Consider the following 17,965-nt stretch of genomic DNA (forward strand, 5'->3'; position numbering starts at 1 on the left):
GCACTTTTTCACTAATAAGCAACAAATAGCCATAACTAATTTTGCCAAACAATTTTGTAAATGGTCGATTCAAACAACTAACTTAAAAACTCAATCCATACAACTAATACTTTTAGTTGGTGAAACCGTCAAACAAGCCAATCAAACCAGCTAACTGTTGATTGCCAAACAACCCCTTTAATCAATTACGGAGTACAACATTAATGTATCACAGACTCCTATAGTCCTACTTGTATGAAGCAAAAGAATTTAGTACTAGTCATAGCAAACTCATATATATATATATATATATATATATATATATATATATATATATATATATATATATTTAGGTTAGGGCCTGTTCTCATATGTTTATTTTCAGTTCAGTTCAGCTCCTAATTTCCTTCTCTTATAAAATATTCAGTTCAGCTGATTTCAGTTTATTAGAACAGGCCTTTAGTAAGTAAAGTTTGCTAAAACATCAAATAATTCATATTCATGCACATCATACTCATGTGTATATCTAAGCTCGTTATATTAGCTCATAATACTCACGAGTGTATACCTAAGGACCTTTTCACTTTAGCTTAATTTCAGTTCAGTTCAACTTCTAATTTCCTTCTCTAAAAAAATATTCATTTCAGCTCAGTTCAGTTCAGATCCAATCTGTTCAGTTCAATAAATTTGAGGCAAAATTGGCCGCAACATCATGAAGTATGGCTTAGGTGAACTGAGCACCCTGAAATTTGCGTAGTAGCCAAAACACCACCAACTATGGTGTTAGGTGCAACACGTGTCATAAATGAAAATTTCCGGCAACTTATTTCACCGGGACGAGGTGAATCTTCACTCTCTAGAACAGTGATGTAGTTTTCCATCCACTTAGCACGCATGGATTCACCTCGTCCGATGAAATAAGTGGTCGAAAATTTTCATTTAAGGCACGCGTCCCACCTAACACTATAGTTGGTGGTGTTTTGGCTACTACGCACAGTTTAGGTTGCTCAGTGCACCTAAGTCATACTTCAGGATGTTGCGGCCAATTTTGCCTAAATTTGACATACCCTAAGCTCCTTATATTAGCTCCTAATCAAGTGGCTCAGCAATTGAAGCCGCCTATCACATCTTTCATGGTTGTCTGTGACAACCTGACTTCAACCATTTTCTGAAATTTCTAATTTTTATTTTAAATATCAACCCAAATCTAATTTCATCTTTATTAGTGTAGTAATTTCTATATTTATGATTCAACACGTAAAATAAATACACTTCAAATCCACTAAAAACCCCACCAACCTGTAAAGTTCCCGTTTTTTTTTTTTTCAACTTTCTCTCTCCTCTTCAGAGCTGGAAATTTGTCACCTCACTTAAAATCCGACAAAATCTGCTATTACCCACTTCAATTTACTCCAAAAATCTCCACCGCCGGCGTTAGAATATCTCGCCGGAAAATATTTTCCGGCAATGGGTGGTTTCAATCTTAGTACTGTTGTTATTGCAGTAGCTTTTCTACTTCTTCAGCTTACTGTGTTTTCTTCTGCCCAGAAATCTCAAAGCAATTGGCTTACTCTTGATGGTACTGTTTTTTTTTTTTTTAATCTCTCTTCTCTTTTTCCAGCATTTTTGGTTGATTTTTACTGTTTAATGGAATTTTTGCATGATTTTGGGATGTGGGTTTTGTTAAAAATTTGATTTTGTGAACTGGGTTGCATTTATTTTTGGTGATTGTTGAGTTATGGAGTTTCAATTTCTGGGTTAATTTGGAGTTTTTTTGAGCTAATATTGTGTTTGTTTTGTGATTTGTTTACTGAAGTGTTTGAGATCTGAAGGGTAAGTAAGTAAGAACTAATTTTACTTCATTTTCTGGTTAATTTATTAATGGAGTTTTTTTTATGAATTAGTTTCAATAGGTTCGAGTCCTTGGAGATGATGCTGTTAGAGTACTAGATTTGAGATTGGTGTAACTTGTTGGGATTTTAATGTTGGTGTTATTGATGCTAGAATTGCCTATAATACTTGGTATTGGAAAGTTGGAATCTAGATCCTGCTAAAATTGGCAAAATGTAATTATTAAGGATTGCTATGAAATTAGCATTGAAAATGATAGAGAATATCCATAGAATATTCTCATCTTAGGTTTAGGATATATTTTGTATAAGATTATCTTTGATATCTGTACATATCTTATAGTTACCTAATAATAGAGAATATCCATAGAATATTCTCATCTTAGGTTTAGGATATATTTTGTATAAGATTATCTTTGATATCTGTACATATCTTATAGTTACCTAATATGATTAGGTTTCTCATTGTAACCCTATAAATATTGATCAATGGAAATCACTCTGATTAAGGAGTTTATATTATCTGATATGGTATCACAGCTTAGGTGAGATCTTGGGATCATATATAAAAATTCTCACCCTGCCGGTGGGTTGGAAAATTAAACCCACCGGCGGGATATACACAAACTTTTTATGCTTCCGCAAACACACACATATAGATTTTTTTTTTCCTTTTCTCAAAGTTTTTTTTTATAATCTTTATGTAACCTTGCGCCTCCCACCGATAGTAGCAACCGCGAAAGCCGCCTCCATCATTGGTGGCAATCGCATACACTACCGCCTCCCACTACTGGCAGTAACCAAATCTGCCAACCTTCTCCATGTGCCGCACTCTATTTCCACCTCCTCATGACCAACAATAATTCTTACATTGTTCCATTGGTTTTTCTACACATAATCACATAGATTTTGTTTTGGTGGTCGTATATCAAAAGAAGGTCAACTACTTTTGCACATCTCTTTTGCTATCAAGTTGGCTCCTCTTATTGTTGCAGCACTTGGAATCTTTGTGGAGTATTGATTCTTGCTACCTGGGTTTCTCTTTTGGATTATTTTCAAGCGGTGGAATTTAATCTTATCTTGCGCTATTTTATTTGTTTTTATTCAATTGTGATTTCACGTAGTAGTGTAGTGTCTTCTCCCCGATGATGGTTTGATCCCTTAGCTTCTTCTTCTCTGGATCTGCAACTTAGCCCAAGTCTGTGTGCGGCTCTTCTCCTTCTCCTTCTCCTCCGGCCTAGCAGTGCTTATCTCTACTCTATGTAGGTCGTGGCTGTTGCTTCTCATCGTCATCACCGGCACATGTCTACTACTTCTCTTTTGATCATGGGTTACCATACTATCCTTACCGCTCGATGCGTGATTCAGATCCAGTCTGAGCATCCGATTTTCTCCCGCTCTGACTGCGGGGGTATGATAGAGAATATCCATAGAATATTCTCATCTTAGGTTTAGGATATATTTTGTATAAGATTATCTTTGATATCTGTACATATCTTATAGTTACCTAATATGATTAGGTTTCTCATTGTAACCCTATAAATATTGATCAATGGAAATCACTCTGATTAAGGAGTTTATATTATCTGACAGAAAAAATCATATTACTCTTCCTGTGGATTGTTATACTCAAACTCAGCAAGGAGAGTTGGATACGAGTACATGTCCCAAGTGTTATGGCCTTGTCATAAAATATTTGCATGATTTGGTACAAAATGAAGTGTTTTATGTGTCATACACTGACGCATGTCCATGTTTCGAGTACCTGATATGAGTACTTGTTAGAGATATGACACATATATTTTCCGATATCCCATATCTCTAACAATACTTGAGGTGAAGTGATAGTTGGAGCAACATAGCCTATGATACTGTAGTGTCTTATTTGTTGATTTACGGTCATTCTTAATCTGAAGCTAGCATAAGTATATTAGCTTTTTGTTTGAGAAGTAAAATTTATTCACTCATAAATCATAATTTTAAGTTTACACAAATATACATCGAGGTTTTGCTATTATATTTTTGTACTTTTTTTTTCTCGGCTTATGTGCCATTTATTCGATTTTAATTCACTTATGATACATTCTTATCTAATGGGGAAGAAAATATTTTTCAGGGTCGCCACCGCTGGTCATAGCACGTAATGGATTCTCAGGGTTGTTCCCTCCAGCTAGTTCTTATGCCTACAATTTGGCAATGATGACTAGTGTGCCCGATTTGGTCTTATGGTGTGATGTCCAGTTAACAAAGGATGGTGCTGGGATATGCTTCCGAGATATCATGCTGGATAATTCCTCTTCTGTTAATTTCGTGTATCCAGAGAGAGAGAGTACATATAATCTTAATGGTGATCGTAAAAAAGGGTATTTCCCCGTTGATTTTACTCTCAAGGAACTATCACCAGTCACTTGTAAGCTCTCAAAATCAGCTTGTTATGAGCTCCTTACTCTACTCTTCTAGTGTTCATGTTGTCTGAAATTTTTTTATCATGCCCATTTTTTGTGAGACACCATTGCTGTAAGTTGCAGTGCCTAGTGCTTGCTTTCCTATGGAGCAGGGAGATATTACTATCTAAAAAAGCCGCATTTAATGTTGTCAAACCTTACCATTTTAATCATCATTTTCTATATGTATGCCTATGCAAAACTATATGATTATATTCTTTTACAAGTACCTATACCTACAAATTACTGCCTAGAATATGCTAATAGTGCAATACAAATTGACTCTTAAATGGCAAAGATGAACTAATTTTTTACTTTTATTTTATTTAATTTTTCATGTGATAGCTTAATGCATACTTTACTAAAATTTACAGTCAAAGTTAGTGAGTTTTGGTCAAGAAAGACAAATGTGGTCTATTGTTTTCAGGCAGATGTTGTTTGAGTTTTCAGCATGTATGTGTGATTCCCCCTAGGGTGAAGGGACTGAGCTTTTATGGATGGGATTAGCAGTGATATCTCCTATGTGGGAGCCTAGGCCATAAAGCTTTTTAGTACTTTTTTCTTATCTTTTATGTTCCATTTTATTCCTGATGCGTGAAATGCTATTTTTCTTTGCTTAAAGGATGGGGAAACTGTGCAGAAGTGGATCCTCCACCTCCATTCATGCATGATATATGGGAAACTTAAAATATCTCTGTGGACCCTTTCTGGCATATTTTATTCCATTTCTTTACACTAGATGTTTGGTACTGATTTCTCTTATGATGCAGTGACTCAAGGAATTTATAGTCGAAGCCCTGATTTTGATGGGAGTGCGTTCGAAATTCAGACTGTAGAGGATGTGTTTATGCAAAACAAACCTGCAGGCTTCTGGTTAAATGTTCAGGTATAGTGCTTTTTCCATGTAGATACTGTTTGACTGTTCATTACTTATTGCATTTTAGATGTTGGCATTAATGTTCCCATGTATTTGTCGTTTGACGTGCATCACCTTTGAAATGTAAATTACTATGTCAATATCTTTCTGCAGAATGACGCTTTCTATAGCCAGCACAAACTGAGCATGAGGAGCTTTGTCATTAGCGCTTCCAAGAGAGTGATAATGAGTCATATCTCATCTTCTGAGGTTAAATTTTTGCAAGGACTTGCAAGGCCATTTGCAGCAACCAAAACAAAATTGATTTTTCAATTTCTTGACAAGGGTGCAACAGAACCTTCAACCAATCAGACTTATGGTTCCCTCTTGAAAAATCTCTCCATGATTAAGAAATTTGCTGCTGGAATCCTTGTCCCAAAGTCTTACATATGGCCTGTTGACCCAACTTCATATTTACTACCTCATACTTCTCTGGTGGCAGATGCTCATAAAATTGGGCTTGAAGTTTTTGCATCAGATTTTGCTAATGATGCCACTTTTGCCTACAACTACAGTTACAACCCAGTTAATGAGTATCTCTCTTACATCGATAATGGGGACTTCTCTGTGGATGGTCTGCTGTCCGACTTTCCAATAACGCCATCAGAAGCTAGAGGTTAGCTATATTTTCTCTCCCGTGTGTAATAACTAACCTAATTATACTATAATTGTCTAAAAATGTTTTACAATTTAAAAAAATATCATAGTAATATTTCCCTGAATAAATCATAAACATATTTAAGAAAATTGAGGAAAATTGTGTAATATGATGATGTTAGGTTGTGATGAGGGCTTGCTATACATTTTTTTCTCTTAATTAAGCTGGCTTTTGTGAACATGTTATAGCCTGTCTGTTTTACTATTTATATATTCATTTTTTGTTGATAATGGATAATTGATGTGGCGTCCACTGCATTCCCTTTATTTCCTTACATGACAAGGGTTTTTTCACATAAAAGATTGATGAAGCTTCACATCTTGTGCTGCTGTATGCAATCCACCTTAATTCTCCTGTAGTATAATTGCTTAAGGCCTTGTTGTGTCTTTCACCTTTATTTCCCTTGGAATAAAGGATCCTTATGTCATATACCAAGTTTTTACTTGTCCAGTAGCCTATTTAGTTATTATGTTTCTCTAGCAGCCGACTTTGTGCTTCTTTGCAGACAGATGTGTGATGGTTTGTTTTTTACATTACCTGAGAAAATTCTAATTATTTTGAATGTTATTGTGAATTTGGAACACTTCTTCACTCCAGCTGTCCGTTAAATGGGCATAGTAGGTGTAATTCTTTGTGCTTGTATGCCAAACAACTAGGGCTCATATGTGGGTATTTCCGTATTTGGGCCTGATAATTATGTATTCTCTTAAATACTAACCTTGTGTCAACTTCTTGCAGATTGTTTTGCTCATCTAGGCAAAAATGCACCAGCTCAAGGTTTGTAGTTCCTTTTTTTGGGCCTCTACCTTTTTTTAGTGTTCTAAGCTAACATTAATTATCGAAACATTGACATTGCTAACATATTCCTATTCTTGTCTTGTTTTCTTTCAGCCAAGCCCTTGGTTATATCACACCATGGGGCAAGTGGAGACTTCCCTGCTTGTACTGATGTAGCATATGAACAAGCTATTAAAGATGGCGCAGATGTAATTGATTGCAATGTACAAATGTCAAATGATGGGATACCGTTTTGTTCGAGTACTATCAATCTTATGAATAGCACATTGGTCGATCAAACACAATTCAGAAGTGAAATAGCTACAATTAAAGATTTTGGGTCAGCTCCTGGAATATATTCATTCAGTCTAAAGTGGGCTGATATTCAAGGCTTGACTCGTAAGTGGTATTGGAATTGTGATTTTGTCTTATTTTTTTACCAATTGTTTGATTTATCTACCTCTGATATCGTTCCTGATCCTTAAAACTGGGGTCTAAAGTTCATGAGAATTTTAATATATAAACTTGTAGCTCTCTAAATGGGAATTATGGGATTTATAACTTAGGACTTCACCCTTGATTTTCAACCATTTGGTTGTTTATCCTTCTCAGATACGTATCTGTTGAAAACAAGTGTCTAAATTTCACTGGGATTCGAATATGCGACTTTCAATAGTGACCTTATATTATATACAATTTACTTTGCCCTGGCTGATGTTAGAGGCTTAGCTCAAAGGGTAGTTTGGAAGTTAGGGTTTCTTTTTTCAAACTTGTTCTTTCAACCTTATATTACTATCTCAGGTTTTTTTGCCTTACTCTAATGGCTCAATTTATGAGAATTCAAATTTATAAATTTTGTTTACTGGAGGTAGCACCTACATAGTTCTGGTGTTGGAATGGGATGTTTTTTTAAGATATTTGGGAGTATGGTACTTTCCTGTGACAAAGTTGTACATACATAAAACCTTTTTGAGTTGGCATTATAACGATGACTTATTGTATTTATCTATATTCTAAAATAAAAATTTCCTACACTGTTCAAAGCCCCCCCCCCCCCCCCCCCCTTCCTCTCTTGATCAGTGTTTCTACAATTTTACTATTTTGACTGATTTTTCCTAGTTGCGTAGGTTCTTTTGAAATGGTTGTGGTTATGCAATGATTTGATTAAGAATCTGGATCATGACATGAAAATAATCTGTACTGACTTTGAACTTGCTGTTTTGGATTGTGTTTTTTATTCATTCTGCGACTTATGGTTGATTTTCCAATCACCCATTATAACCTTTTAATAATACTATTAGGAACATTGATACAATTAGATTCATACTTCTATAAGATAGGTTATAGATGTTTAGTACCTTTTATTATATGCTAAATGCAAAGAATTGAATAAAATGAAACATTTTCAATTTGATTATCACACCTTAACCTCAAAATTTGTTCTGCTAGATGCTTCTTCGGTGAGCCTTGACTTTTAAGTCTTTCCTATGATCTGAATGCTTGCCAGATGCCCTTTGTTTCCCCTCACTCTTTATCTGCTTGTAACTTTTTTCCATTATTGGAGAGCATTGACATTTTGCTCATTTCTTTTTCTTGCTTGCAGCTGTGATATCAAACCCGTACACCGAATATTTCCTGTACAGAAATCCTAAAAGCAAAAGTGTTGGGAAAATTATATCCTTGGCTGACTTCTTGAATATTGCCAAAAACGCAACATCACTTCATGGTGTGTTGATCAGAATAGAGGTGAGTGTATTATAAGGACTGCATTGTATTTATTCATAATGCATATGTGGCTATCTTTTTACCTCTAATTTACCTCCTGCAAAGTTCCTGATTTTTCAATTTGATGTCTTTCTGAGTATGATATCTAGCAGTATGGCATGCATAGCATGCTGCAAGGCTTCCTTTGGGCGATCCAACTAATAATAAAATTAGCGAAGTAAACCACTGATGCATGCAATAATAGCAAATGTAGATGAAGCACTAGCAAATTAGCAATATATTTTAAGGGAAAGTGCAGGCTGCGGAGTGTCAGTGGTGTGACTGATATTTAGAGGCCAAATGGATGTTGCTTGAGTACAGATCTGAGCATAGGGATCCACTTAATGTGTTAGAGCATCTCTGCATCTGTAAAAAGCCTTATATATTACTTTGTCTGTCACAGAAAGAAATAAAGTTTAGCATTTGGTTTATAAGATAAGATGCACATGAGTTTCCAAAGTAATCTTTGGCTTTGTAGTTTACTAGGTGGAAGCATAGGTTTAGGCAAATTGGAGAATATTGCAGGTTAGTATGGTAGTTTAAACATTTCATTACTGTGTTTGGAATTGTTATTCCTTTTGGCCAACTTAAAACGAACAGTGGCAGTGGCTTTAGGACTAAGTTTGGGCATAGCACATGCGCAGTTTTTTTTATTTTATTTTATTTTTTATTTTTTTTATTTTTAGGTCTGATCCTGCCTTTTCTTGATGCTAATATAGAATGCAAATTACCTTGCACTGAATGAGGGCTACAGTATAACCGATGCAGTATCAGATGCCTTAGAGAAAGGTGGGTACAATGGCCCAACTGCCAAAAAAGTTATGATTCAGTCCACCAACAGCTCTGTCCTCAAGGCAATGAAGGGAAAGAAATATGAACTTGTCTACGAAGTTGATGAGTCTATTAGTGGAGCTCGGAATGCTACCATAGCCTCTATCAAGACATTTGCCGATTCTGTAGTCGTCAATAAGCAGTCCATCTTTCCAACAAGTGGGGGATTTCTCACAGCTGGCACCAATGTTGTGCAACAGTTGAAGTCAGTTAAGCTTCCCGTGTATGTTAAAGTTCTCAGAAATGAATTTGTCAGCCAAGCATATGACTTCTTTTCCGACCCAATTGTCGAGATAAATTCTTTTGTCGTGGAAGGTGGAGTTGACGGCATCATTACAGACTTTCCAAAAACTGCGGCTGATTATAAGAGTAAGACTTAACTTTTGGCTTCACTTTCTTGTTATTTCTGCCTTTGCTTTCCTACTAACTTCCAGCAGTGCTTTTCTCCATGGGTCATAAGAAAGTAGTTTCCTCTATACAGTACCGTTGAGAACAGCAGGATCCATATTTTGGGTCTTCTGTCACAACTCACAATATCAACTTTTCAATTTTCATGCTTAGTTCAGCAACTTCTTTACTCTGTAAGGTTATGAACTTATGATATATGTCTAATTATCCCCCTTTGCAGAAAATCCGTGTCTGAAGTTGAAAAACACACCAGCATACATGAGCCCCGTTCAGCCTGGTCAACTCCTGCAGCTCATTACCCCGTCTTTCATGCCCCCAGCTGAGGCTCCTAATCCTTTCCTCAGTGTTGCTGATGTATCAGAGTCGCCTCTCCCTGATCCTGTGGAGAAAAATGCCTCGGCCCCAACAACAGCAGAAACCCCCAAAACATCGCGAAACAGCCAGAATCAAATTTCAGCTTCAGCATTGTTATCTTTCTTGTCCATGATTGTAGCTGCTGCTCTGCTGTTTTGATAGGATTACGTAAAGGCAATTCTTCATCTTCCTACTGACTTGATTGAATATGGAGTTTGGTGCTGCAGATACTCTCTTCTGTTCATCATCATAATCCAAGTTTTTCCTCTAGCTAAATTATGTGATTTTGCTTGTATTTTTTCTATCCCTTTTCTCCCCTTCCCCCAAATCCGGAAGCGTTTAGGTTATGTCATAGGTTTATGTCCATTCTTAATCATTTCTATCCTGATCGCGGAGTTGCAAAATGAAGTACATATCGTCTCAGATACTCAGATTGTTCACTCCCTGTATCTTCCTATTTGTAATGTTGTAAGATAATTAAGTCATAGTTATTCTTTGAGTATGATTCTCTTTATTAATAAACATCATAGCTCTTTGGTTTTTATGTTTAAACACTGACTTGAAAGCATATTATATGTAACATTATCATATCAATCAATCATTACTAAAACAATTAACAGAGTATCAGGCAATTGATTCCTGATTAAACTAATCACACTTCATATCAGCCAGTGAAAGGCATGCTCTATCCTACTAATCTCTTCGTCGTTATGTAAATTAGAAAATATTAATCAACACGCCGGTCCAAAGAACCTCCCATCTCCCAAAATACTAGCCATACTCATATATCGCCCCTCACCCCCAACGCAAAATAAAAATTGATCTGACTTGATCCGACCTTACTGATTCAAATACCCAAATTGACACCTCTATTCATGTATAGTAAACTTGTCATGTAGGCAAGAATATGACCTGAACCATCTAAAAACCGCCTCATATAAGATTTCACCCAAACCAAACTCGATTCAAACGACTCGTTTAGATATTGGCAAAAGAAATGGAGTGATGTAGATACTCTAAAATGCTCAACAGTTGGCTTAATACAAGTTGGCAGCCGTCAATGCCGGCCGTAAATAATGAAGCTTATTGTCTTTGACTTGTTATATTATAAAATATAAATATAAATCAAACATACTAATATACGTGCTTCCGCGTTATGCTCAAAAACATGTACTAGTACTAGTATATTATCCCACAATTATATCATCATCAACTTCATCATCATCATTTAATTAATTATATATTCCTTTTGTTTTCTACCTATATACACGTAATTTATACTTTAATACGTTGTTTTTTTTTGTTGTAATAGTATTTTAATAAACATTCATTAACATATATAAGTCTTCTAACACCATTATTCTCTCTCTTAAAATCTTTGTTCTCTCTTCTAAGCTCTGAAAAAAATTCATCAAAAAAAAAAAAAAAAAAAAAAGAGAATAAAGAGATGTTTTGTAGGAATAATTTTCGGGTTTTAGGAGGTTTAATTTTGTTAATTCAGTTATTTACATTTGCTTCTGCACAAGGAACTACCTCGAAATGGTTGACACTTGATGGTATGTACTCTTTCTTTGATTTTTCTTACATTTTATCTATCTTGATTTAATATGTTATAGTTTGGAGGTCGATCAAGTTCCACCAAAGTTAAAATGTTCGTGTACATAAACTTGTTCCACAAAGGTTAAAATGTTCGTGTACAAAAACTTGTTCCACCACGGATAGTGTTGTCACTAAGTGAGTTATGGCATTGCCACCCTTAAACATTAAACCCGGCGAAAAAAAAATTCAGGAAAAATAAATTATGTAAATATTTTGGTTAAATAAAAAAAAAAAAAAAAAAAAAAATAGTTTGGTCAAGGTGTAGGAGCTTCTGGAAGCCACCAAATAAAGGAATGGAGCTACATTATTTTGATCACCCAAAAAAAAAAAAAGTGTGCTTTTCATGTAAAAAGTTGGGAAGAATGGTTAAAGTTGACCTTTTTTTAAAATTAAAAAGAGTTGTGAATGTATGAAAAAGGAAACTTTAATGGTGGAATTCTTTCACTTTAAATGTTTGATCATGTTCATTCATGGAGTTTCGTTGTCAAAGTAAATAAAAAAGATAGGAGCTTTTCTTTGTTATACTTTATGAGGTGTTTTTTTGGTTAATTGAGATAGAAAATTGGGTTTGAAAGTATGTTATATTCTTTGGCAGTTGAATTATGAATAATTATTACCTAATTTTTCATTAACATCATGAATTCCTAATGAGGAATGAGGAGATGGAGGGATGGTTTCTTCGAGTGATGGGGTTCGTGATAGGGTGGCAGGGGGCCCACCTTGTATCTTACCGTATAAAAAAAATCTTGAATTCCTTATATTCCGTAGTCTGTACGACCTCTGCTTCTTACTTTTGTATCGTCGTATCAATTTCATTGTTTAGATACGGTAGAAAGAACTTGATCAAATGGTGGGTGACACTCTTTAAATGATGGAGGGATTAAATGTAACTATCATAAATTTTCTAGCTGATTTTATAATCATTTTTTTGTCCTATTAATCATGTCATTAGTAGCTGTTAGCTGGATCAATTCCAAGCTGTATTTGCAGATTTCAAATGTGTCAATTTCAACATTAAGGTAGATTTACCAAGTCAATAATTTCATTTTATACGAGCCTTAATTAAATTAATAGGCAAAGTGTCCAAGAAAATTAAGATTAACTTCCAAATAAGACCAAAAGTCAAACCTCCAACCACTCTCAATCTCTAATACGGACTACAATTTTACAATCATACATGATACATACCATGTGCACCTAACATGTCATACTATATGATCATGCATTCATGCCACACAACAATACAATACCTATGTTTTATAATACGTGACTATGTTAGTCGGACTCTTTATCTTTACTATTTATCGTACATGTGTTAGATTCATAATTACATTGTACACCATCAACCAAGAAAATAACTTAACAAATGCTAGCAAGTCAATGAATTTATTTGCTAACTTGTTCTTCTGAAAACTCTAATTGATTTTTTTATATTACATGTCTTACATGATTAAACATAAAGATTGCGACTAATTATACCAAAGTTGGTAAATCCCGTGTTTCTTGTATAATTTTGAAGTAATATCTAATTCACCCATAATTTTAATTATTTGAACTAAACAAATTAAAACAAAAAAGCAAAGTTAACCATTTTTTTTTTTTTTTTTTTTGTTGTTGCAGGATTTTCTCCTTTAGTAGTTGCAAGAGGTGGATTTTCTGGGTTGTTTCCAGATTCTAGTGCAATGGCCTACCAAATTGCAATTGGTACTAGTGTGCCAGATTTGGTGTTATGGTGTGATGTTCAATTATCAAAAGATGGAGTTGGAATTTGTTTCCCTGATATCAAACTCGATAATTCCTCTGCCATTCCAGACATTTTTCCAAATAATGGGAGCAATACTTATGATGTTAATGGTGTACAAACTGAGGGATATTTTGCACTCGACTTTACTTTTGAGACACTCTCAACAATCCCTTGTAAGTTTGGATTGAACTATATATTTATTGACATTCTTGATTTTACGTGAAAGTACCTGTGTTGGATACTCGACACTTTCATTTTGACACAAGGATGGACTATTGAGACTTGACACTTTACTTTGAGTTAATAATATTTGCATGATTTTCTTTAGGTGTGTAGAGCATTGTAGTTTTATCTGACACTAAGTAGCCGAGTCTGACTAACATAGCTTATGAACATGTATGAAAAATGTGTGAATATACCATATTTTTCCTAGAAGTTTTTCATTGTTGTGTGAGACTGAGACATGATGCTGATTATATATGTACGCGAAGCATTTCATGAACTCGTTTATGTGTTTGTATTCCTTTATCTTAATGTTTGGTACTGAATGCTATTCTGTTGTCCTGCAGTGGTTCAGGGGATTTATAGTCGAAGTCCTGCTTTTAATGGCATGTCCACAATTCAAAGTGTTGAGGACGTGTTTATGCAGAATGAACCTGCAGGTTTCTGGTTAAATGTTCAGGTAGGACTTGTTTATTGCAATGTATAACTTATATTTTGGCAGTAATCGTTTAATTAATGTAAATTTAGTATCGAAATCTTTAAATGGTGATTAACTATTGTAAATTTGATTGTATGCAGAACAATGAGTTCTACAGCCAGCACAACTTGAGCATGAGGACCTTTATTATCAATGCTTCACAGAACATAACCATCACCCACGTCTCATCACCTGATGCCGGTTTTTTGCAAGGACTTGTAAGGCCATTTGCAGGAAGTAGACAGTCCAGAACAAAACTGATATTCCGCTTTCTTGATAAGGATGAAACAGAACCTTCAACCAACCAGACTTATGATTCTCTCTTGAAAAATCTTACTATGATTAAGTCGTTTGCTGCTGGAATCCTTGTCCCGAAGAGTTATATATGGCCTCTTGATGCTTCCTCGTATCTGCTGCCTCATACTTCTCTGGTGGATGATGCTCATAAAATTGGACTTGAAGTTTTTGCAGCCGATTTTGCAAATGATGTACCTATTGCCTATAACTACAGCTACAATCCAGTAAATGAGTATCTTAATTTCATTGACAACGGGGACTTCTCTGTGGATGGTGTGCTGTCTGACTTCCCGATAACTCCATCAGAAGCGATAGGTGAGAGCTATACTCTTTGTTTCTTTCCTGATATAAATAGCAATGTTAAAATCCTGCTACTTTTGCTGTAATTTTATTTGTATGCTAATTTTGTGTTAAACTTTTGCAGATTGCTTTGCTCACCTTGGCAAGAATGCATCAGCACAAGGTTTGTTGCTTTTCTTTTTTTAGATATCAGTTCTTATTATCGCGTCTTATGAACTAGTGACCAATCTAACATATTGTTCCTATTTGTATCTGTTGGATTTCAGCTGCGCCCTTGGTTATATCTCACAATGGAGCAAGTGGAGACTTCCCTGGTTGTACTGACTTAGCGTATAAACAGGCTATTACTGATGGCGCTGAAGTGATTGATTGCCAAGTTCAAATGTCAAAGGACGGTGTACCTTTCTGTTTGAGCTCTGCCAATCTCATGAATAACACAGACGCGACACAATTCAGGAACCTTATGTCAACTGTTAAGGAAATTCAGCCTGCTGCTGGATTATTTACATTCAGTCTGGACTGGGCTGATATTCAAGGCTTAACTCGTAAGTGAAATTGTCTAACATTTGTTTCATTTAAGTCAACAGCTTAATGCATGCTTTCTAAAATTATGTAATGGTAGTATTCATTGACATCATATACGTTTACATATCCTTGCTTGCAGCGGCAATTACAAGCCCATACTCAGGCTCGCTTCTGCTCAGAAACCCAAAAAACAGGAATGCAGGAAAAATCATGTCCTTGGCTGACTTCTTGGACCTAGCAAGAAATTCTTCATCACTTTCTCGCGTGTTGATCAAGATAGAGGTAAGTAAAGGCCGATAGCTGTTGTTACTTGTTAGTCCAGATGAACCTTTCTTTTCACTTTTTTCTAAAGCCTCAATGGATCCTGATTTTCTGTTTCTCTGATGTAAATGTTCAGAATGCGCAATACTTGGCATTGAAGCAGGGAATGAGTATAATTGATACAGTTTTGGATGCCTTAGACGAAGCTGGTTACAACAGTACAACAGCAAAAAAGGTTATGATTCAGTCCACCAGCAGTTCAGTCCTTAAGGCAATAAAGGGGAGTAATTATGAACTTGTCTATGAAGTCGACGAGATAATTAGTGGGACTGACAACGATACTATTTCAGAGATCAAGACCTTTGCTGATTCTGTGGTTCTTGACAGGAAGTCTATCCTTCCATTCAATGCAGACGGGTTCCTTGAAAATATGACTGATGTTGTGCCACGGTTTCAGGCACTTAAGCTTCCTGTTTATGTTCAGGTTCTCATGAATGAATTTACAAGCATACCTTTCGACGCCTTCTCTGATCCAATAGTCCAGATAAATACATTCGCCGCTGCAGCTAATGTTGATGGTGTCATCACAGACTTCCCGAAAACTGCTGCTTCATACAAGAGTAAGTACTCAATCCTAAACACAAATACATGATTAGCTATAGTAAGTTGTAACAGTGGACTGATGCAGTTTTCTCTGTTTCCTGCAGGAAATCTGTGTCTGAAGATGAAAGAATTACCGACTTATATGACACCAGTTCAGCCTGGTGGTCTGTTGGCAGTAGTTGGCCCGGGTCCTGCAGCACCTCCTACACCCCTCCTCACCGAGGAAGATGTGGAGCAGCCGCCTCTTCCTGCAGTTGTGCCAGTAAGCGACGCATCTGCACCAACAACAGCACCAGGAACAACAAAAAATAGCCAACATAAAGTTGCTGTTTCTGCATTATTATCCCTGCTGTCATTGACCGCGGCAGCTGCTGTTCTGTTCTGATAGATTTTGTTAGAAGGAAGTTCTTCGTACATACTTGATTGTTTTGGAGTCTCCCATACATATACTTTTTGTGCATTCTACACCATTTGTATCATGATTTACGAGCCCATTTTTTTATTGAAATTGTGAGTAAATTCCTCAATATACAATTTCTCAGAGTAATTTTGTTTTAGTTTACAAATATAATCATGTCTCCTTTCAAGTTACATAAGAAAGACTGTTTTAAAATTTTAATTATAGGATTTAAAGCACTTGTTTGCCATTTCTGCGAAATTTGTGGTTACATAATCACCATTAGAGAGAAAAAAAAATATATGTAATTTGTTGCAACAAGATGTAGCTCAACAAATCTACAAGCTTAGGAAGGAAAAAAAAAAAAGGAAATGAAAACTACAATGTGTTGAGGAGTTGACATTATTGTAGCTTGAAAATATAATGTGGCAAACCATTTTAAAACGTCTTGTATCTTACTATTGGAGTTGCCCTTAGCTACCAAGTTAATTTTGAAAATCGACTGCAAAATACTATTAATAATCCAATCAATAACAATGACGGTTTTTGACCTAATCAAATAATTCGACTTGTTGGTCAAAATTATCCAAATTTTATAGAGTTGACACAATGAAAAAAAAAAATCTTATAATGGACAAAAATACAAAATCATAAATCATAATTGATTTTTTACAATGATCCTATTCATGAACATAATTTCAATATCATAAAATTAAACACATACCAATAGTCCATACATAGTTTTGAAATAAATTAAATTGTTACAAAAGGAATTATAAGATTTAATTTTTATTACTCCATCAATCACCATGTTTGTTCTCATAGAAAGTGAAGATTTATTTTAAGTATGTTATATTTTATTATATATATCACATATATAGGATATAATTATATATACTCCTTATTTGGAAGATTTGACTTTTGAGGTCACATTAAAAATATGATAAGCTATGTTTTTTTAGGGTAAAGTCAAACAATAACGTACGGAGTTGTACTTTAGATCGAGAAAGGAAGTATATGATGCTTGTATTTACTACTCGTACTTGTTCTTCTACTTATTTACTCCATAGTAAGCTATTTACTATTAACCCTAAAAAAATCCAATAAAATTAATACTCCTATATCCCTTTATATAGAATAATTTATTTGAAACTCTTTTTTTTACTTATTTATTCATAAGATGATTGTTTTTTTTTTTTTTTTTTTTTTTGAAAGGGAGATGATTGTTTCTTAATTAAATACAAAACAAGAATTATCACGTGATATCTTGTTAGAATCATTTCACTATTTAGTATCTAAATATCGAATTTTCATATACTTGTATATATTAATTAATCAAAATAATGCATTGACTAATGTGTCAAATTTAGTCATACTAGTTGTTTTTTTGGTGTTTAGAGAGCCACAAGGACAAATGATAAGATCATAAGAAGATTCTGGGATAACCTGATGTCGGAGGGGGAGCTCTAACCACTTGAGATATCCCTCACTCTCAGCCGTAATAGTTGTTAAGCAATGGAGGAAGTAATTCTTAGCAAATCACAAAGAATATATGCTA

At 35.0% G+C, this 17,965-nt stretch overlaps 2 protein-coding genes across 2 annotated transcripts; both read left to right on the forward strand.

Annotated features, from left to right (window-relative positions):
• Positions 1-1,180: 1,180 nt before the first annotated feature.
• LOC145629433 (glycerophosphodiester phosphodiesterase GDPDL3-like) lies at positions 1,181-10,503 on the forward strand. Its single transcript, XM_081682033.1, has 9 exons — positions 1,181-1,558; positions 3,946-4,239; positions 5,044-5,159; positions 5,304-5,805; positions 6,586-6,624; positions 6,739-7,023; positions 8,228-8,370; positions 9,108-9,588; positions 9,848-10,503. Exons 1-9 carry the CDS (start codon positions 1,447-1,449, stop codon positions 10,138-10,140), a joined length of 2,265 nt encoding a protein of 754 aa, XP_081538159.1. The 5' UTR covers positions 1,181-1,446; the 3' UTR covers positions 10,141-10,503.
• Positions 10,504-11,039: 536 nt separating this feature from the next.
• On the forward strand, positions 11,040-16,567 carry LOC145629434 (glycerophosphodiester phosphodiesterase GDPDL3-like). Its single transcript, XM_081682034.1, has 9 exons — positions 11,040-11,537; positions 13,201-13,497; positions 13,894-14,006; positions 14,126-14,636; positions 14,746-14,784; positions 14,888-15,166; positions 15,286-15,428; positions 15,544-16,027; positions 16,115-16,567. The coding sequence occupies exons 1-9, from the start codon at positions 11,429-11,431 to the stop codon at positions 16,393-16,395; spliced, it is 2,256 nt and encodes a 751-aa protein (XP_081538160.1). The 5' UTR covers positions 11,040-11,428; the 3' UTR covers positions 16,396-16,567.
• Positions 16,568-17,965: the final 1,398 nt, after the last annotated feature.

Source organism: Chenopodium album, chromosome 4 (assembly GCF_948465745.1).
Source record: "Chenopodium album chromosome 4, dcCheAlbu1.1, whole genome shotgun sequence".
In the NCBI taxonomy this organism is placed as follows: domain Eukaryota; kingdom Viridiplantae; phylum Streptophyta; class Magnoliopsida; order Caryophyllales; family Amaranthaceae; genus Chenopodium; species Chenopodium album.

Excerpts from the sequence above, each read along its gene's own strand:
- LOC145629434 (XM_081682034.1), top strand. The coding sequence starts at position 11,429 with ATGTTTTGTAGGAATAATTTTCGGGTTTTAGGAGGTTTAATTTTGTTA. Across the intron at positions 11,538-13,200 it reads GAAATGGTTGACACTTGATG|GATTTTCTCCTTTAGTAGTT; the intron begins GTATGTACTCTT and ends TTGTTGTTGCAG. Across the intron at positions 14,007-14,125 it reads GTTTCTGGTTAAATGTTCAG|AACAATGAGTTCTACAGCCA; the intron begins GTAGGACTTGTT and ends GATTGTATGCAG.
- LOC145629433 (XM_081682033.1), top strand. The coding sequence starts at position 1,447 with ATGGGTGGTTTCAATCTTAGTACTGTTGTTATTGCAGTAGCTTTTCTA. Across the intron at positions 4,240-5,043 it reads GGAACTATCACCAGTCACTT|TGACTCAAGGAATTTATAGT; the intron begins GTAAGCTCTCAA and ends CTTATGATGCAG. Across the intron at positions 9,589-9,847 it reads AACTGCGGCTGATTATAAGA|AAAATCCGTGTCTGAAGTTG; the intron begins GTAAGACTTAAC and ends CCCCCTTTGCAG.